Source organism: Lagenorhynchus albirostris, chromosome 6 (assembly GCF_949774975.1).
Source record: "Lagenorhynchus albirostris chromosome 6, mLagAlb1.1, whole genome shotgun sequence".
Taxonomy (NCBI): Eukaryota; Metazoa; Chordata; class Mammalia; order Artiodactyla; family Delphinidae; genus Lagenorhynchus; species Lagenorhynchus albirostris.
Genome location: NC_083100.1, coordinates 55,546,199 through 55,568,469, shown reverse-complemented (window position 1 = coordinate 55,568,469; position 22,271 = coordinate 55,546,199). Strand labels below are relative to the sequence as shown.

The window sequence follows — 22,271 nt, the reverse complement described above, 5'->3', positions numbered from 1 at the left end:
GCTATTTAGTGGTAATAGTATATGTATAAAACATGCTATAAGTATGTTTTTAAAAGGAAATTGTGTTTAATCAAAAGTATTTGATAAATTATCTATACTCCACTTCCTGTCACTTACTGTTTTGTGCTGGTATAAAGAAACTGAAAACATTTCACATCTGTAACCAACTGAATAATGATTGGGTGGTTTCTGTCTGTCCACTTGATGGATTATAAGATTGATCGATGAGAACTATAGTGAAAGAGCCATTTATCAGGACTACATGTTTTTCCTTTCCTTTTTAAGTACATAATAAACAGTTTTCTGGATACCAGTCTTTTTTTTTTTTTAATTTCAGAGCTTAAAATATATCATACACATACATTATCCTTAATCTGAGTTCTTTGTAAATATTTACTTTTATTTCTTTTTTTCCCCTTTCTTGCTGTTCTTTATGAGAACAAATGAACGCTTAATTTGGAGCCATATGTCTTAGAATGCGCCACTTTTATGTGTTTTCCTCATATATAATGTTCAGCCCTTTGTTTTTAGGATTTTCTGAACTTAGTATTAAAGTGCAGTATTCTTAGAAAAAGATAATCTTGGGCCTAATTTTTACTTTACCTTTGTACTGTTTTTGAACATTGAAAAATAATCTCTCAGTTTTATTTTTACCCTATTCTGAAATTGGCAAGTGGAATTATAATTTTTTTAGTAAAAGGTGAAATTCAGTAATCTTTCACTTTTTCTTCTCCACAGTACCTTTTTGGGAATTATTGATGTTTTAGCTAAATTAGTTAAGAGTGCTGTAAGGTTTCATTTAATGAGCAGATGGGTTGGAAATCAGGTTATCTCTGAAATTTTTTGAAATGTTCATGTACATATTTTTTAGTTTCTAAGTTATGTGGAGTACATATATAATTTGTTTTAAAAACTTTTTAAACCCATCATACTAGTGAGAAACAAACACTAAAGGAGTTTTAAATGAAAACCTTTTACATCTAAATTAAATCTTTTGTATCTACTTAGCCTTAAATATTAGAGACTGAAGCTTTTAAAGTTATTTCATTATATATTTAAATGTTTATTTGGGATTTCAAAAATTTCCAGAGTCATTTGTAGGGAAATGGATGCTATAATATTTTAATCACTGTATGTAAGGTTAAATTTGCTTAATTTCATCTCACTACTCCCCACCCCCACCTCCAATACACACACACATACACACACTCAGAGATTGCACTTTGTGGGATCTATAGTTATAGTTCCAATTCAGAGTAGCCAGCAAATCATTACTAGTTAATAAGGTGCCGCATTTCCTGTTAGACTGGGATAGGATGATGACAAAAGACCTTTTTGTTCTAACGCACACATACTTTTTATAGGGCATGATCTGTCTCTTTTGGGGCCTCACCATTGATGCCTGCTATATACTAGATGCTTGATTAAATATTTATTGAAAGGATTTATGAAACTGAATACTTTATTTTTCCCTGACATCTTTTATGCTACTTTATTTATGCCTAATTACTGTGCCACCCTTGAAACGGTATATTTTAATCTTTAGGTATTTATTGGGACCATGTTGTCAGTTTTATTTAATTTGAGCCACCAACTATCAAGAACTGGCTTTTCATGTAATGCCAGTTTTGTTTTTCTCATGTAACACCAGCCATTTACAACTTGAAATAATAGTGAATCTTTCTTAAGGTGAATCCAGATCTCTTTGGATACTGATAACAAGGCCCCAGAACTATTGATTTAATTCCAGCAATTTGCTTAAACTAAACAACAAACTTGTATCAAATTCATCCATTAAAAATAGGTTATATTAAATGAGGTATGTCAGCAAGGGTAAAGCATTAAAAACTTAGACCCTGATTGGAGTGTCATTTTTTTTGCTATTATTATTTGCTACTTCTTAGTTATGTTTATAATTAATTTCTTAATATACTTTCATCTGGCACCCTTCTTTTAGATGCAAAAATCTGTGTTGAACAACCCTAGGCTATCACCAGGCAGGTGACTTAGGGCTCTTTTGATTTTTTGATACTTGGAAGTATATCTTCGCGTGGTTTTCCAGCAGTAGTCCCGGTTTTCCCCCAGTTCTCTCTAGGCACTAGTTCTTTGTTCTAACCACTGAAAGATTCAAGGATATTTTTCATAAGATGCTACCCTGCCAACCCTCATTCCTCAATCATTTCTCCTGCATAACTAGCTGGAGGAAAGCATCACTAAGTTTCTTTCTAATAAAGTTTTCATAAGTTAGTTTAGCTCATGTATTTTATTTTGAATTAGGGCATTGTCAATCTATTCTTTATTTTCTGTTCTTTTGTTTTATCCTGTTTCCACCACCTCACTGGCTTTATTTATTTATTTTAGAATTTATTATTTATTTATTGGCTGCGTTGGGTCTTTGTTGCTGTGCATGGGCTTTCTCTAGTTGCGGCGAGCAGGGGCTACTCTTTGTTGCGGTGCGCAGCCTTCTCATTGCGGTGGCTTCTCTTGTTGTGGAGCATGGGCTCTAGGCGCAGGGGCTTCAGTAGCTGTGGCTCGCGGGCTCTAGAGCACAGACTCAGTAGTTGTGGCGCATGGGCTTAGTTGCTCCACGGCATGTGGGATCTTCCTGGACCAGGGCTCGAACCCGTGTTCCCTGCATTGGCAGGCGGATTCTTAACCGCTGCACCACCAGGGAAGCCCACCTCATTGGCTTTAAATTGATTGTTTTTAATGAAGTACTCCCAACAGTTGAGAACATTTTTGTGAGTTATCTTAGCCATTTTTCCTTTTTGCCTTCCACACCCACGCAAACACTGTTAAATACCTTTGAACACATATGATCCAATAGAATATAATAGCCAAATGTTGAATAATCATACTTTGGTTGTTTATCTGTGGTTGCTAGTAATGTACTTTAACTTCTCTAAGAGCTAAGCGGAGTAAACATTACCTGTCACCAATCATGACAGATGCATTGACATTTACCATAGAACTTAAGGTAATATGCTATTGTTATTTTTAAAGGGTTATATTTAAAGTATTAATTTTAAAGTGCTTAAATTGTTTAATGTAATTCAACATGAGTGTGATTAGGTTCACCAGATGGTTCTTTTATATAACAAGATTATCTCTCATTCCTCTTTCAGTAGTCTTCCCAGTCCTTCCTCATGTAACAGCTTTAAGTTTAAGAACCTTGTTAATTGATATTTTAAGGAAGTAGGGGATGGATGTTGCTACTTTAACATAAGGCAGTTGAATTTAAGTATAGTTTTTTGGAGTGGCTGCAAAAGTGGCAAGTTAGAAGCATTTAATTTCTAAACCCTACTATTGTTTACATATTGTATCTTAAAGTAATTTTGGCTGGAAGACTAGATAGTTCTGAAAGCTAAAAAAAGAGAGGTTCCAAGAAGCTAAATTTGCAGGGAAACCTGTGATTCAGAAAAGCGAACCCAGAATGACTTTTATTCTTTTGGAGGGTTTATGAATTTAGAATGGACATCCAGTTTCTAACTGCTTTGAGTAAGAAAATGCATATTTCTGTGTGGTTTGTCACACTAGATTCCAAGTGGAACAGATCTTTTTTTTCCCCTTGGCCAGATATTAGAAAAGGGTCTAAAGAAAAATGGCTTGACCTGGGACTGCAGAGTCGGACTTTTTCTCATCCTGATATATCAGGATGCTATATCTTATATCAGTAGGCCTGATATAGGAGAGACAGGCCTACTAAATGTTCATACCTGTTACTTCTCACCAAGTACATACTCAGAATGCACCTGAGTATGATTCCCAGCAATGGTCTCTTGCACCCTTTCCTAGTCTTCATGCTCCTTTCCTTTCCTTCTGCCGGTAGGCCTAGCATGAACTGTGTCTTTCCTAGATCAGTAGGGTTTTTTCTCTCTTGGAGTTAGTGTCTGACTCAGATTCATATCTACCTGAGGTTTGGGTTCATCTATTTTCCTCCAAGCACCTGCCACAGCAATTTTCTGACTAGTTTACTTTTTGTTTTGGAACTTTATTTGACTCCCTACCTCAACGTAACATCCATACACATCTAACCCAGAATTGTCTTCTGTTTCTTCTTACTTTTCAATCTTAGCAGCTTGACCTAAGTTGTTTTCTTTGCTCATTAACATTCTAGTAACAAATGCCCCCTTTCATTTCATTATACCCTTTCCCCATGTAGTTCTAGACTAGAGCTGCTCCTATCAAGTCTTTGCCACTCCTTCTGGATGACACTAATTCGTGTATATCCAACTATAATACAAAGTCAGGAAATCTGATTTAGCCCATATGTCCTAGCTGAAAATTGCCTTACAGTATTTGTGTAGAACAAGGGTACATCTACATTGTATTACTTACTTACTGCCAAATTCAGACAAAACATCGGGGAAAGAAAGGATTTAACTGTAAAGGTGTTAACTGAATTCATAAGAGAAATGAGAAGAGGCTTAAATCACGGAGGTTCAAAACCTGAGTCTTAAGCAACACCATGGTTAAGGGCTTAGCATCCTGAGACCAAGAAGGCGCAGTTAGGGTATTAAGAAGAGAGACATAAAGATTAGCCATCAATCATGACTCAAGAAAGCCACAAGAAAAGATATTTTTCCTTTTATTTGTTTTTATTGAGGGATTTTTAGTGGGTACTTTGAGAATTTGGGATAAGTTTTATTTAATTGACTAAGACTACTTAAAATTTAATTTCTGCCTGATGATGGAAAAAAGCAAAATTAAAAACTATCTACTGAAGGTAGTGGAAATCAGTAATTATTCATAGCCTTTTAAAATTAGAATGACTTTAACAAAGCAGAGTACTTGGACTGAAATATATGTTATATGGGGTTGATTCTAACTAGATCACCAAATACAACTTCTGTACAAAGCTACTTTCCAATTGAAATGGATGTGTTCATACTGTTGCTCTTGTACTTGCCTGTCTGTTGCTTCATAAATTTTAATGTATCTGTGTAAGTATGTTTTGTCTGTCTTTTAAATCATAAATCCCATAAAGTAAACACCTTGTCTAATACTCCAAATACTATGTGCTCAAGTATTCAGAAAACTTCTTGGTGTTTGGAAGATCCTAGTCAGTCATTGCAAATCTTTATATATGAATAAGACTATAATACATGAACATACAGGTAAAAATATGAGTAAAATAAGAGTATTTTAAGTATGTTGTTATGCTTGTGACGATTATTTAAGCTTGTTTCTCGTGGCTAATTCTCTGTTCTTTTGACAGTATGAGTAGAAGTAGTTGAGTTCATATCAGTCAGTTTTACTGGTTTGGTAGATATAAAATTAATTACCAAACTGAATATTAAAAATATTTTTGTTATCCAAGACTATTCTCTTGACAGCTCATTGATACATTTATGATAAATGAGATTAAAATAAAAATGAGATGTAAAGTAACATATGTTAATCTGTTAAGCAGTTATCTTGAGGTATTGTATCAGTTTGGTTAGTTTTATATATTTTTAATAGTTCATTTGAAATATACTGACAGTGTATTCTTTAATTACAGTGGATTAGCAGCTGGAGAAGATAATGGACAGAGAGGTTATTTGCTGACCTATGTCATTGCATACATTCGAGTAAGTTATCTCATTTCTTTTATCAGTTTATGTTGCAAACAATACTTTTTCTATAAGTGAATAAAATTATTTTCTTTATTTTCTTAAATTTTAACCTACAGTAATTTAGCATATCATTGTACTCATATGAATCCAGGATTTTTCTACCTTATAAAATTTTCTTTCATACCTTTACACTTTTGTGGTGGCTTATGAATTGCTCTTTCCAGTTTTGATATTAAAACAGAATTGTACTCTGGGTAAAAAATTTAGTATTATAAGTTACTTATCATATAAGTATTATATCTTGTACGCTATAAAATATATTTTCCTAGGTGAGGTGGTTCCAGATAGTCTATCTATTTAGTCACTACAAAGACAGACACTCTATTTTCTAATTTATTTTTAAAGAAAAGTTGATTTTAAAAGATTTCTTTTCCTTTCTCTAATCCCTCCTCCCCCAACTTCCCTATCTCCCTGGTCCTTTGATCCTGATGATCACTTTTTGGTATTGGTTAATTTGCTGTTTAGGCCACTAAAAATCTGTCCTGCTAGTATTCTCTGCATGTACCTAGACAGTTTCTGGATAGAGACTCCATTCATTAGAGAAATATTTGAGTTCCTGCCGTGTGTCAGACACTCTGCCTGGTGCCAAGGGCACAGAGGAAAACAAGACAAAGTTTCTGTCCTAAAAAAAAAAAAAAAAAAAAAAGTTTCTGTCCTTCTGGAGATTATATCTCACACTTGGGGCCACTTTCCCATGCTCTTTTGAGGTAGATAGTAAAGAGCCCAGGAGGTTGAATTAGAAACATGAAATACTAATAATGAACATGAAATACTACTAATATTATGGACTCTTCTGCATCTGTTGTAATTTCTTAATTTTGTTTATATGTCTTAACAGGATTTGGGTTTGGAATACTATGTATTAGGGGAATCTTTTGAGACTTCTGCTCCTTGGGACAGGTAAAATGAAATGCCTGATATTATTAAAATATGCTATACAATTGCTGAAGTAATTTATTGTGTGTGAATATGTAAACTTTTAAAGTTTTGTAAGGAAACGTTGAAACAAGGTAATCACTTTTATTTAACTTAATATCTTCATCAGAATGTCACATTTGCAAGCCATTTTTAAAATTTTAGACAGACTTGTCCATGTCCCATAGAAGGAAGTTATTACCGCAGTTTACATTTTAAAGAATTTTACTGAACACTAAATGTCACTATGTGGTTTAACTTAGCTTTGATTTAAATTCTTAAATGGTTAATATGCTTAAATGTTCTCTAAAAAGTCCCCCCAAAATATAACCTTCTTTTGTAGTATTTCATTTAGCTTTTGATATTTGTATGTACACTGTTAAGCAAGATCTTAACTTGAATTTAAGTGATTTCTGAAAGAAACCCAATTTAAGAAATTATGTATAATTTCTGTTTTTAAATTATACACATATATACATACAAATGTTGGTTAGGGAATTAATAATAAAAAATGATTAGGAAATGTGAAGTGGTTATATTAAAGATAGACTTGTGAGTTAACTAATAAAAAATTCTTGAGGTTGTTAGCACGTTTTTAATCTAGTATACCTTACATTTTACTTTTTCTTTATAAAATTTACTATTTTAAATCTATAATAAAGTATATAGGATATAACAAATCCCCCTGAATATACCTGTTAGATGTTACCTATCTTAACATTTTTGTTCTACCCTAACCTCTTTTTTTCCTCCCCCAGAAAACTTTTTACTTTTCTACACTGTCTTCATCTACTATGGGTTTTGACTTTTGCTGTATTGATGCTAATAGTCCATCAATTTGATAGCAATCAAATTTATAGTATCAATATGTTAGTCACAGCATTCAGTTTTTGATGCTAAATTTTAATAAGGGGAATAAATCTTATAAATAAAAGGAATTATCACTTCATCAACATCTGACATGTTTGAACAGCAGATATAGTTTGGGAGCTGTTCATAGATGTCTCAGAGACCATTTTAGTCTTTAATACCTATTCTTACTGGGGAAAGTGGGTTAGTGTAGTGTTACTTCTTCAGTAGTATGAATTTCCTTGTCATCGATTACTCCTTACCTATGATTGCCATTTTGTCTTTAAATTCTTCCAACTGTGGAAGCTAGTCATGCACTATCTTTTCATTTTTCTTTATAGTTTCCTTGTATATTCTTAAATACTTTTTTGACTCACTGACTGTATCTGTTTTATACAGGGTTACGTACTTGGTTTTCATTTAAAACAACGTCTTCAACTGAAGTTTTAATAAATAAAATTAAGGGAAAGCAGCTGTATTCCTGACATAAAGTTTGTTACCATTTAGTAACTTGCTTTCTCTTTCAAACCTTTAGCTAGGTAGAGACCTTGTTTAGCAGCAACCCATGGGATCAGGGTCTTCAACCCTCACACATTATTAGGTTGCTTGGCCTTTTCATGCATAAGTTTCTTAAAGGATTATTGGTCTTACTAGTTTTTATGTATTCCTCTGTGGCCCTAGCACAATGACGGCACCTATTAGGTGCTCAGTGAATATTCTGCATAGACTCCTGTGAATGAACTACGGAATAGTGTAAGAATGTAGCCTTATAAAAACAGCTGCCTAAAAGGTCCGAGTTGGAGATTTGAAGATTTTAGAGACATCAGCTTGAGATTTGTGATTAAAACCAAAGGAGATATACAAACACTTAACAGGTAAATGGACGAAGAGAAAAGAAAGAAGACCTGAGAAAGAAGTCCAAGAAACCCCAACCTTTAAGGGATTAAAAACAAAGGATTCATTTAAGTTGTACAAATAAGCGCTAGCAGAGGAGATTGGGGAATAAAATCTAGAAGATTTGGAGGAAAACCAGTGCTGTGAGAGGAGCTGAGGGAAATTGTTTTCAAGGAGGAAATGGTCAATAGTGTTAAATTTGCTAATAGGTCAGGTAAGAATTTAAAAGTATACACAGTACGGGACTTCTCTGGTGGTCCAGTGGTTAAGACTCCTTGCTTCCAGTGCAAGAGGCTTGGGTTCGAGCCCTGGTCAGGGAACTAAGATCCTGCATGCCTCGTGGCCAAAAAAAAAAAAGGTATACACAGTTTTGTTTACTTCCTATGTAGTGACTGGTCCAAATGGACTGTATTGACCTTTGCATGAGTTCTGTTAGAAAATACTTTCAGAACTCCATACAAATAATTTCTAGAAAGTACCTCATTCAAGTAACACTTGAATTCTGTTTTCTAGGGTCATGATAAAGAACTTGTTACTTTTATAAATTTGTAATATTCATGAACTCCTGTAGATATTAAAGTTTAGTAGATTTTATTTATATTTAAAATTTTATTTGGTTGCGCCGGGTCTCAGTTGCGGCATGTGGGCTCCTTAATTGCAGCATGCAAACCCCCAGCTGCAGCATGCATGTGGGATTCAGTTCCCCGACCAGGGATCAAACCCAGGCCCCTTGCACTGGGAGCGCAGAGTCCCATCCACTGCACCACCAGGGAAGTCCCTTTATTTATATTTAAAATATCTGTTTTGTAAGTTGGATTTTCAAATTAAAGACATTAAATTTCAATAATCTAAATTCTTTATGAAAGATTTTTAAGAAACATGGATCCTTACCATTCTATAAATAAGGCATAGGTAACATTGATAAATTGTATCTGCCTGCAGCTCTCACAGAATAAAGCAGAACTTAACTTGAGTGCTATTTTGTAAAGTCAGATTTTATAAAACTTTCAGACACTATAAAAGTAAAAATTGACATGCTAATAAAACACTAAAACCTTTTTCATATTTATATTTTAATCAGTTTTTCTTTGTTCTTATTGGAAATATAGATAACTTTAATGTGTTCAGTAAAGCATAATCCATTTAAATGTTATTGTTTTTATCAAATTGGGCCAACCTTTTAAGTTTCTTTGGTATCTTTTCCTTTCTCATGATTCTAAACAGACTAAGGTTTAAAACACAGAATCGGTGTCAGTATGTACCCAGGATATTTATTGGAGAATAAAATGGCTGATATATACTTTTAAGAGTTTATTTTCCAGATGAAACAGAATATATAGTTATAACAATATGTTACAGCTCACATTAAAAAACAGATTAATATTGTTAAATATTATCAATCTTCCCTCTCCTTTAAGAACTATGTCTCACTTGTCTGTTTTCATTGTTCATATTGAACATATTAAACTGTCTAGCATAACTTTACACATAGTTCATGTCCAGTAAGTCTTTGTTGAGCTGGATTTTAGCTTAGTGCTTGAAAATAGGCTGTTGAACATTTGGTATAGCACTATGATTATTAATTAAATTATTTTTAAATTAAGGAAAACTTCTTAGATGGGATATAGATTGGTATTCCTATAACCCAGAATTGAATTTTCATTAACATTTTCTTTAGAGCTTTTTAAAAAGCTTTTAGAATCTTGTAATTAAATTTATTTTGAATTTGGATTTTCCTTAGCTTAGGAAACTGCCTTCAGGAGACTTGAGTATGCTCCTCTGACTACTGTCTTTCCTGTGACAAAAAGGGAAAGGACTTTGCTCCCTTGAAGTTATGAATGGAAGGCCAGTTTGAATGATCTTGTTCATTCTTGAAGGAATGAGTATGAAAGTTTTAGTTAAGAGAATTTCTGACTTGAATGTGCTGATAAACCAGCAATAATTAGATTTTTTATAAGTATGTGAAAACTTAATATTGTATTCATTTATTTTTTTCTAGGGTTGTAGATCTCTGTAGAAATGTAAAGGAAAGAATAACAAGGGAATGCAAAGAGAAAGGTGTTCAGTTTGCTCCTCTTGCTACATGCAGGTGAGTTTTTGTTGTTGTTCTTATACTTTTTATTCTAAAAAAAAAAACAACTGTTTTTTTTTTAATTAATAGAGAAGTGTAATTTGTGAGCTGAGGAAAAGCTTCAGTCTGTTCCACTTAGCAAGCTTTCCTAAACTTTACTTGCCACCTTTTTAGGATTGTGCCACTAGGATTTTTACAGTAGTCCTGAGCCCGATAGGAGTAGAACACCCTTTCCTAGGAGTGAGCCTTCTCCTGTCTGGACAGCATGATGGTAAAGAGTGAGCCTTCTACCCTGTCTGGGTAGAGTGAGCCTTCTACCATGAGTGAGCCATGAGCCTTCTACCCTGTCTGGACAGCATGATGGTAAAGAGCCAAATGTCAGAGCTGCTGGAGTAAGAGAAGGACTCCTTCATTCACTGAAACTATAAATTACATATATGGTCAAGAAACTATAAATTACACACACATTCAATGCAGCTCTTTCTTTAACAGAGAAAAGGCACTTTAACCACTTTGTCGGTTGTTGATTAAATCAGAGGGTATGGAATATAGGAATGAGTGGAGCCAGAAAATCCAAATGAAGATTAACTTGTTGCTTTCTAATAGATCTTTCTGTGATAATGGAAATGTTCTGTATCTGCCCTATCCAGAATGATAGCCACAGCCACATGTGGCTGTTGAGCTGTTGAAATGTGGCTAGTATGACTGTGGAACTGAATTTTAAATTTTATTAATTTCAAATAATTTAAATTTAAAATGCCACATGTGGCTAGTATCTTCCATATGGGACAGTTATAATCCATATTGGAGCACAGTTAACTGATGATTTTGTCGTCTCTTAGTTAAATAGCAGAAGCCCCAAAGGAGGTTTTCTTAAGAAGGGGCACTTTGTGTTCAATCTTTTGATATTAATTTTCTGTGTGAACACCAGAAGATTAAATGTATAAAGATTGAATTGAGCATTTGACTTCTCTACAAAAGTTATCGAATTAATTAGAATAGAGAATAAAGGGAAATTAGGACAGATCATGAGAAGGGGAACCTTAAAATAAATGATACAGTACTAATCTAGCACTTTAAAATTTATTGAACATTCTGTATTATATAACTGCTTCTCTTTTTTTTTTCTGTGTGTGTGGTTTTCAGGGATATAACTCCAATATTTAGAAACAAACAAAAAACTTACAATATAAGCATGAATAAAAGTTAGGTAATTTTCGAATTAACGTAGTATCTTTATTGTTAAATGCTGGACTCTGAAACAACAGTTGTGCTTCAGCACAACAGCATTTCTGTATATTTCTATTCATAATGATTGTTCTTTTGATTAGCCTGGAACCACTTGATATCAGCCTAGGAAGGCAGATCTGGGCCTTCCTTCTACTGCATCACCATGGCAACTTCCTGCTTAGTTTTAAAATTTATTTATTTTGTAACATTGCATGTGTCTAAAGAGTGAAAGCACTGTTCTGCTATTTATTAGGAATTTAATCTCTTGGAGCTCTAAGTTTATCATTAGTAAAGTAATGGTAATATATCTCCTTGAAGGGACTGTTGTAAGAATGAAATGAGAAAGCGTATAAAGGGCTATATAAATGGCATCGTATGTATTATTGTGACGTAGTTACATGAAGGTTGAGGTAGACAATCCATACTAGTATTAGTATGGAAAATTTGGTTATTTGTTTTTCTTCCTTAATGACAAATTCTCATGAAGGCATCCAATTGTTAGGCCCTCTTGATATGTTGACAGAGCATGATAATTTCTGTATATTTGCTTTGCAAGACTAGAAATACTTATGTACTCTTTAAACTGGAATCTCTTCTGTGATTTTTTTTTCCCTTTTTTTACATTCTCCCATCTTGTACTTTCCTGTTCCCATATTATGTTTCTTAATTCTACTTGTTGCCCTATAGGGCAGATACCTTTTAAAATTTGCTAGATTGTGCTTTCTTTTTTCTTTTAATACTGAACGTTATTTTTTTTCATTTTTAAATTTTATTTATTTTTTTATATAGCAGGTTCTTATTAGTCATCAATTTTATACACATCAGTGTATGCATGTCAATCCCAATCGCCCAGTTCATCACACCACCACCCCCCTTTGGTGTCCATATGTTTGTTCTCTACATCTGAGTCTTTCCCCCCTTGGTATCCATACGTTTGTTCTCTACATCTGTGTCTCAATTTCTGCCCTGCAAACTGGTTCATCTGTACCATTTTTCTAGGTTCCACATATATGTGTTAATATACAATATTTGTTTTTCTCTTTCTGACTTACTTCACTCTGTATGACAGTCTCTAGATCCATCTGCGTCTCAACAAATGACCCAATTTCGTTCCTTCTTATGGCTGAGTAATATTCCATTGTGTATATGTACCACATCTTCTTTATCCATTCGTCTGTTGATGGGCAATTAGGTTGCTTCCATGACCTGGCTATTGTAAATAGTACTGCAGTGAACATTGGGGTGCATGTGTCTTTTTGAATTATGGTTTTCTCTGGGTATATGCCCAGTAGTGGGATTGCTGGATCATATGGTAATTTTATTTTTAGTTTTTGAAGGAACCTCCATACTGTTCTCCATAGTGGCTGTATCAATTTACATTCCCACCAACAGTACAAGAGGGTTCCCTTTACTCCACACCCTCTCCAGCATTTCTTGTTTGTAGATTTTCTAATGATGCCCATTCTGACCAGTGTGAGGTGATACCTCATTGTAGTTTTGATTTGCATTTCTCTAATAATTAGTGATGTTGAGCAGCTCTTCATGTGCCTCTTGGCCATCTGTATGTCTTCTTTGGAGAAATGTCTATTTAAGTCTTCTGCTCATTTTTGGACTGGGTTGTTTGTTTTTTTAATATTGAGCTGCATGAGCTGTTTATATATATATTGGAGATTAATCCTTTGTCCATTGATTCATTTGCAAATATTTTCTCCCATTCTGAGGGTTGTCTTTTCGTCTTGTTTATGGTTTCCTTTGCTGTGCAAAAGCTTATACGTTTCATTAGGTCCCATTTGTTTATTTTTATTTCCATTACTCTTCCATTATTCATTAGGAGGTGGATCAGAAAACATCTTGCTGTGATTTATGTCAAAGAGTGTTCTTCCTATGTTTTCCTCTAAGAGTTTTATAGTGTCTGGTCTTACATTTAGGTCTCTAATCCATTTTGAGTTTATTTTTGTGTATGGTGTTAGGGAGTGTTCTAATTTCATTCTTTTACATGTAACTGTCCAGTTTTCCCAGCCCCACTTATTGAAGAGACTGTCTTTTATCCATTGTATATCCTTGCCTCCTTTGTCATAGATTAGTTGACCATAGGTGTGTGGGTTTATCTCTGGGCTTTCTATCCTGTTCCATTGATCTATATTTCTGTTTTTGTGCCAGTACCATATTGTCTTGATTACTGTAGCTTTGTAGTATAGTCTGAAGTCAGGGAATCTGATTCCTCCAGCTCTGTTTTTTTCTCTCAAGACTGCTTTGGCTCTTCAGGGTCTTTTGTGTCTCCATACAAATTTTAAGGTTTTTTGTTCTAGTTCCATAAAAAATGCTATTGGTAATTTGATAGGGATTACACTGAATCTGTAGATTGCTTTGGGTAGTATAGTCATTTTCACAATATGGCTTCTTCCAATCCAAGGACATGGTATATCTCTCCATCTGTTGGTATCATCTTTAATTTCTTTCATCAGTGTCTTATAGTTTTCTGCATATAGGTCTTTGTCTCCCTAGGTAGGTTTATTCCTAGGTATTTTATTCTTTTTGTTGCAGTGGTAAATGGAAGTGTTTCCTTAATTGCTCTTTCAGATTTTTCATCATTAGTGTATAGGAATGCAAGAGATTTCTGTGCATTAATTTTGTATCCTGCAGCTTAACCAAATTCATTGATTAGCTCCAGTAGTTTTCTGATGACATCTTTAGGATTCTCTATGTATAGTATCATGGCATCTGCAAACAGTGACAGTTTTACTTCTTCTTTTCCGATTTGTATTCCTTTTATTTCTTTTTCTTCTCTGATTGCTGTGGCTAGGACTTCAAAAACTGTGTTGAATAATAGTGGTGAGAGTGGACATCCTTGTCTTGTTCCTGATCTTAGAGGAAATGCTTTCAGTTTTTCACCATTAAGGATGATGTTTGCTGTGGGTTTGTCATATATGGCCTTTATTATGTTGAGGTAGGTTCCCTCTGTGCCCACTTTCTAGAGAGTTTTTATCATAAATGGGTGTTGAATTTTGTCAGAAGCTTTTTCTGTGTCTATTAAGATGATCATATGGTTTTTATTCTTCAGTTTGTTATCACATTGATTGATTTGCATATATTGAAGAATCCTTGCATCCCTGCGATAAATCCCACTTGATCATGGTGTATGATCCCTTTAATGTGTTGTTGGATTCTGTTTGCTAGTATTTTGTTGAGCATTTTTGCATCTATATTCATCAGTGATATTGGTCTGTAATTGTCTTTATTTGTAGTATCTTTGTCTGGTTTTGGTATCATGGGTGACGGTGGCCTCATAGAATGACTTTGGGAGTGTTCCTTCCTCTGCAATTTTTTGGAACAGTTTGAGAAGGATGGGTGTTAGCTCTTCTCTGAATGTTTGATAGAATTCACCTGTGAAGCCATGTTTTCCTGGACTTTTGTTTGTTGGAAGATTTTTCATCACAGTTTCAATTTCATTACTTGTGATTGGTGTGTTCATATTTTCTATTTCTTCCTGGTTCAATCTTGGAAGGTTATACCTTTCTAAGAATTTGTCCATTTCTTCCAGGTTGTCCATTTTATGTGCATAGAGTTGCTTGTAGTAGTCTCTTAGGATGCTATGTATTTCTGCGGTGTCTGTGGTAACTTCTCCTTTTTCATTTCTAATTTTATTAATTTGAGTGCTCTCCCTCTTTTTCTTGATGAGTCTGGCTAATGGTTTATCAATTTTGTTTATCTTCTCAAAGAACCAGCTTTTAGTTTTATTGATCTTTGCTATTGTCTTCTTTGTTTCTCTTTCATTTATTTCTTCTCTGATCTTTATGATTTCTTTCCTTCTCCTAACTTTGGGTTTTGTTTGTTCTTCTTTCTCTTGTTCCTTTAGGTGTAAGGTTAGATTGTTTATTTGAGAGTTTTCTTGTTTCTTGAGGTAGGCTTGTGTAGCTATAAATTTCCCTCTTAGAACTGCTTTTGCTGCATCCCATAGGTTTTGGATCATCGGGTTTTCATTGTCATTTGTCTCTAGGTATTTTTTGTTTTCCTTTTTGATTTCTTCAGTGATCTCTTGTTTATTTAGTAATGTATAGTTTGGCCTCCATTTGTTTTGTGTTTTTTATGGTTTTTTTCCCTGTAATTGATCTCTAATCTCATAGCGTTGTTGTCAGAAAACATGCTTGATGTGATTTCAGTTTTCTTAAATTTACTGAGGCTTGATTTGTGACACAAGATGTGATCTATCTTGGAGAATGTTCTGTGCGCATTTGAGAAGAAAGTGTAATCTGCAGTTTTGGTATGGAATGTCCTATAAATATCAATTAAATCTATCTGGTCTATTGTATCATTTAAAACTTCTGTTTCCTTATTTATTTTCATTTTGGATGATCTGTCCATTGGTGTAAGTGAGGTGTTAAAGTCCCCCACTATTATTGTGTTCCTGTCGATTTCCTCTTTTAGAGCTGTTAGCAGTTGCCTTATGTATTGAGATGCTCCTATGTTGGGGTGCATATATATTTATAATTGTTATATCTTCTTCTTGGATTGATCCCTTGATCATTATGTAGTGTCCTTCCTTGTCTCTTGTAACATTCCTTATTTTAAAGTCTATTTTATTTGATATGAGTATTGCTACTCCAGCTTTCTTTTGATTTCCATTTGCATGGAATATCTTTTTCCATCCCCTCACTTTCAGTCTGTATGTGTCTCTAGGTCTGAAGTGGGTGTCTCTAGGTCTGAAGTGGGTCTCTTGTAGACAGCATATAGATGGGTCTTATTTTTGTATCCTTTCAGCAAGCCTTTGTCTTTTGGTTGGAGCATTTAATCCATTTATGTTTAAGGTAATTATTGATATGTATGTTCCTGTCACCATATTCTTAATTGTTTTGGGTTTGTTTTTGTAGGTCCTTTTCTTCTCTTGTGTTTCCCGCTTAGAGAAGTTCCTTTAGCATTTGTTGTAGAGCTGGTTTGATGGTGCTGAATTCTCTTAGATTTTGCTTGTCTGTAAAGCTATTGATTTCTCCATCAAATCTGAATGAGATCCTTGCCGGTAAAGTAATATTTGTTGTAGGTTCTTCCCTTTCATCACTTTAAGTATATCATGCTACTCCCTTCTGGCTTGTAGAGTTTCTCCTGAGAAATCATTTGTTAACCTTATGGGAGTTCCCTTGTATGTTATTTGTCGTTTTTCCCTTGCTGCTTTCAATAACTTTTCTTTGTCTTTAATTTTTGCCAATTTGATTACTATGTGTCTCGGCATGTTTCTCCTTGGTTTTATCCTGTATGGGACTCTCTGCGCTTCCTGGACCTTGGTGGCTATTTCCTTTCCCATGTTAGGGATGTTTTCTACTATAATCTCTTCACGTATTTTATCTGGTCCTTTCTCTCTTTCTTCTCCTTCTGGGACCCCTATAATGCAAATGTTGTTGTGTTTAATGTTGTCCCAGAGGTCTCTTAGGTTGTCTTCATATCTTTTCTTTCTTTTCTCTTTAGTCTGTTCCACAGCAGTGATTTCCACCATTCTGTCTTCCAGGTCACTTATCTGTTCTTCTGCCTCAGTTATTCTGCTATTGATTCCTTCTAGTGTAGTTTTCATTTCAGTTATTGTATTGCTCATCTCTGTTTGTTTGTTCTTTAATTCTTCTTGGTCTGTGTTAAACAGTTTTTGCATCTTCTCGATCTTTGTCTCCATTCTTTTTCCGAGGTCCTGGTTCATCTTCACTATTATTATTCTGAAGTCTTTTTCTGGAAGGTTGCCTATCTCCACTTCATTCAGTTGTTTTTCTGGGGTTTTATCTTGTTCCTTCATCTGGTACATAGCCCTCTGCCTTTTCATCTTGTCTATCTTTCTGTGAATATTAGATTGTGCTTTTGCTGGGCATGACAACAAAATTCTTACATGAGATGTGAGGAAAGCATCTTTCTTATACCATAACTGTTCACATCAATCAGAAGAGTATCCTTGAAATAGTCTTTTATGCTTCTTTGTGGGAGAGACATGGTTTGAAGAACATTTTAGGAAGTACTAAGTCAAGTGTGTGTATTAACATCTTTTAGAACAAGTATATTTGGGGTAGAATGTAAAGGCTTAAAATGTGGATTTTAGAGATTATTGGCTGGGCATTCGATTATATCTGAAGGAGGGGAAAAAGGGGCCTTGTTCTGTTTAATAAAAAACTTATAACATGGTAACGCTACTGGTAGCTTAGTGACTGATCTTGGAGAGAAGCTTTCCAAATTAAAGGAGTAAAAATGTACCTGTTCTTTTTTTTTTTTTTTAATTTGGACATATCTTTAAAAATGAACCTTTTATCTTAAAGTTCTTAAACCGCAAGAAAAAAAAGTGTATTTATTTATATTATCACCTAAGTTGATATTTAGTTCTTCTCTTGACAATCTGGTCTGTCAAGCCTCTTATTATTATAAACTGAAAACAAACAGGCCCAATAATCCAAAAGTCATTTGTTAATAGTAAAATCTGAAACATTTAAAGTAATAGAATCTATTTCTGTGTAGTTGAGGATTTTTTATTCTTTTGCTTTGTCAAGTGATAGCTTAACAGATATTATCCTGTCTCCCTTCTTCTGCCCTACCTCTCTATTCAGCATCCCTTGAGACTTCTCCCCCTTCATTATGAAAATACCATTGTGATAAACCACTACTTACTGAAAGTTATTGGGAAGTAAAATATTCTGCCTTAGGATACCTTCTGTAACAATACTTAAGTCTTGGTTCTTTAGAAGGTACTTATAAGGCCTAAGGATCTTCAGTATGTATTGTATTGCAGGTAGATAGAATTGGTATACATATTCTGAATTGATATGTCATTTATTACATAGCTGTTTTTTTAAGAAGGATTTTCTGATAAAAGCCTAATGCTCAGCTTCTGTGATCATCTTATAAAACCAAAGTTTAGAATGTGCAAAGTCTAAGTTAATTGAATGATTTTGCTAAATAGGAGTTTTAAATATAGTTTTTATAGCATATACTTGATTAACGCTTAACTGTAGTTTGATTTGAGCTGATTAACAGTGGCTAAGGAGATTATTCTGTGTTGAGTATAAATGTTGAATGTGTGAGATGTAATTTTTAAACCAGTTTTTTTAAAAAAGCTATTCTGAAATTAATTTAAAATAGTTATAGATCTCATTGAAATCAGAGATCCCAAGGAAAAGAATTCAGCTGTAGGATGCATTTATTAAGTTCATTTATTTCATTTCTGTCTTTTAAAAGGTACTTTGTATATTGGAATAGGAACTCTAACCCTAAATTTTCTGAGGAAGTTTTGTGGGAAGGACTTCCTAGCCAGTGAGTCTAACATAAGTACAGTACTCCAAAAAGTATACAGCACAAAAATTTTTTAGAAATTAAAGAATAATATAATGACTTTGGCAGCCACACTTTCTCTTGTCCAGATGATTTTGGAAGACATTAGTGTTTAAGTGTCTTAAATGATAGAATTGATCTATTAAAAGGTATTAGTTCTGTCACTTTCTAAAATGGCCCCAGATTAAGGTTTTCCAAAAAATGTTATTTCTACTTTGTTTGAGATACTGATCACTCAAGCTTTGTTGTAATTTTAGAAGCCTCCTTATCTACTGATAACTGAGTTGTGTAATATAGCTCCTGGATTTGTTGGAAAGTGGCAATGTTCTATTAATATTTAGTTATATTTTCTATTTATTGATATTAATGATTCTCATATGAGTAATGTATATTTTACTAATTGCTGTAAACTCATTTCATTCATGTATCCTTTAAATTTATTTAAATTTGGTTATTCATAGTGATAGTGCCCTTGCAGTTAACATGGTTTTCCAATTTTTCTTAAACTTTGTAAATCTGGTAGTTAAAATGTAAACATTCAAGGGATCTTTTTTATGGGTGAATTAACACTAGAAGAAAAACATAGCTGGCAAATTGACAGTAGCATTGTTAAACAGTTCATTTCTTCTGTTCTGAGGCACCTAACATTTGGCCTAAAAGGCCATTAAAATTTTGGATTAGATTCTGTTTGTATTGTGTAGTAAAAAAAAAGTATTTCCTCTGTATTTGCTCTTTCTGTTAAATTAACTTCTTTGTGGGAACCTTTGTAAATTGCATTCAGAGATTTGACTGTGATTACCTTGGCTCCCTTTTAAATGCTTCACCTAATTACATTTTGAAAGCCCAGATATATATCATGTATATGATTTATTAATCTAACATTCTTGATACCTTTTGCAAATACATATACAACATGCACACATATGGGACCTAGAGTGTAAAACCTTTGGAGATACTCTCTTAAGGCCATGTCATTCAATTTGTTTTCAAAGTTGTTACTAATAATGTGAACTTGGTGAAGGTGCTGTGTTTTGCCCAGTCTGATCATTTTTGGTATTTGAACATTTTTCTTGTTTTCTAGTTTCAAGTTCTCATATGTATTTCTGTTAACTTTGAGGAAGCTTAGAAGACTTATAATGGATCACCAAGTTCCATGTAGTCTGTTTTGGGGCTGTCTATAACTGCAGTATACTTTGTTAAAAAAGAAAAAAAAAATCCCTTCTGAGGAAGTGGAATTTTGTATATTTCAGGCCAGTTGGAGAAATATTTACATTATCTTAAAATTAAAAAAAAATTTTGGGGTAATAGTCCAGACTTACCAAAAAAGTTATAAAAATAGTACAAGTAGTTCTTAGATATCCTTTATCCAGCAAATCTATTTTCCATCCACGGAGTAAGAGGGTGGGTAGAGAATGAGATTATGGCTTAAGCAAATCATTCAAACAATCTTGTCTTTAAGTTTCTAGATGTTAAATCTGATTTCACTTAAAGCCTTGTGGGGGATTTTGTCTGTTTGTTTTTTAGGGTGACTCAGACTTATGATGCAGGTGCATGTATCTATTTCTACTTTGCCTTTAACTACAGGGGAATCAGTGACCCACTGACTGTGTTTGAACAAACTGAGGTAATTTTGCATACATGAATATAGCTCTTACATTCTTTTATTAATTTAAGTAAACTTTACTATCAATTTATGAATTTTAGTTTGACTGTCTTTAATAACTTGTGGTTTACCTGGTTGATAGCCCATAGAAATGAGAAGCATAATTTTTACACTGGATTGAATACTGAATTAGAAGTCTAAAATTCATATTCCCTATACATATTACAATTAATATTCTAAAATTAATGTTCTGTTGCCTGTGATTCTTTGGATATTACTTATAGTACATAATACCTGATTAAATTAAATAACAGAAGACTATATGGACCCTTGATATCACTTCAGCAGCCCAGCCAGCTCCATATGGTGACTGCTTTTGAGGTCAGCGGCTCTAAAGCTCTTGGCCTATGTTGCTGTAATTTCCTAATTCTAGGTTTATAATTTTTTTGTTTGCTTAAGTTTTATGTAGGCCTTTGAGGTTCATTTGCCAACAGTTTCTATTACATTTCTTAAATGACCTTAAGCGTCTAATTTTTATAACGCCTTCTGTTTGATAGTCAATATTTCTGATGACAAGTATGCCTAGGGTTGAAGAAACAGACTAGACTGTGGAGGAAGCAGGAGGAGACTGGGGTTTGTTAAAAATAAAACCTCAGGTGTCCTAGTGTTAATTCTGTTGCCTGCCTGCCAAAGGTAGTACCACAAGGTGATTTTCAGTGGCACATTTTTAGACCCAAACCACAGGGTATGGTTGGCTCCCTCTTATGCCTCCTTTTTTTAAAAAAAAAAACAAAAAAAACCCAGCTTTTCTGAAGTATAATTGAGATATAGTAAACTGCACATAATATGTACAGTTTCATGGGTTTTGACCTATGTATGCACCTGTGAAATTGTAACCCCAATCAAAATAATGAACATATCCATCATCCTCAAAAGTTTGAGTCCTGGGCTTCCCTGGTGGCACAGTGGTTGAGAGTCCGCCTGCCGATGCAGGGGACACGGGTTCGTGCCCCGGTCCGGGAAGATCCCACATGCTGCGGAGCGGCTGGGCCCGTGAGCCATGGCCGCTAAGCCTGTGCGTCCGGAGCCTGTGCTCTGCAATGGGAGAGGCCACAACAGTTTTGGTGTTGCCCTCTGGCTACCCAAAGGCCCCTTCCCCATAGTACTACAAAAATGAAAGTGTTCCTTCTTTCCCAAGCCAAACAGCCATTCTCTAAGTGCTGCTGGTTTCAAGTAGTTACTGCTTTACATAAAATAATTTGTTAGAAGACATAGTCTCTTAGAGTAGGGCTAGCATATGTATGATTCATTTGAAAAACCCTAAATCCTCAGTGATGAGGGTTCTTATAAATTACTTTGCAATGAGATGTGGTCCATCTGTCCCTCCTGAAGGGAGGGTCTCTTCTACTGTGGCCTAACTCTGATGGTTTATACACACCCAAGTAATTCTAGGAGGTTCAAGGCACTGTAGGGATTTTACCTCATATCTGTTACATACTCATGAATTGAATGTAATTCCAGTTTCTGTAACCCTTCTTTCACCCTGTACTTCAGTCATTCTATATATTGCTTTAAGTGTTTATCTTTCTAACCTTATTGCTCTTTAAGGAGCCTAGTTGGAGCCTAACATGTTAAGAGGATAAAACAAGGTGTTTTTTTTCACACTTAGATATCCATAAGCCTGAGAAGTAATTTGTCCCAAGGCATTGACCTAAGAAATGTTCTCCATAAGGGTTTTTACCGTTAATCCCTGATAGCTTTGTAAGTAATCTTGAGTCTTATGCCCACTGTATGATATTAG

At 34.3% G+C, this 22,271-nt stretch overlaps 1 protein-coding gene across 1 annotated transcript in view; it reads left to right on the top strand.

The window, feature by feature from the left end:
* The window catches only part of AGPS (alkylglycerone phosphate synthase), a 137,297-nt gene that overhangs the window by 95,015 nt on the left and 20,011 nt on the right, over positions 1-22,271 (top strand). Inside the window, exons 15-18 of the mRNA XM_060152570.1 lie at positions 5,504-5,573; positions 6,457-6,518; positions 10,276-10,365; positions 20,392-20,491. Of these exons, the coding sequence (XP_060008553.1) occupies positions 5,504-5,573; positions 6,457-6,518; positions 10,276-10,365; positions 20,392-20,491 (322 nt within the window). The remainder of the gene's footprint in view (positions 1-5,503; positions 5,574-6,456; positions 6,519-10,275; positions 10,366-20,391; positions 20,492-22,271) is intronic.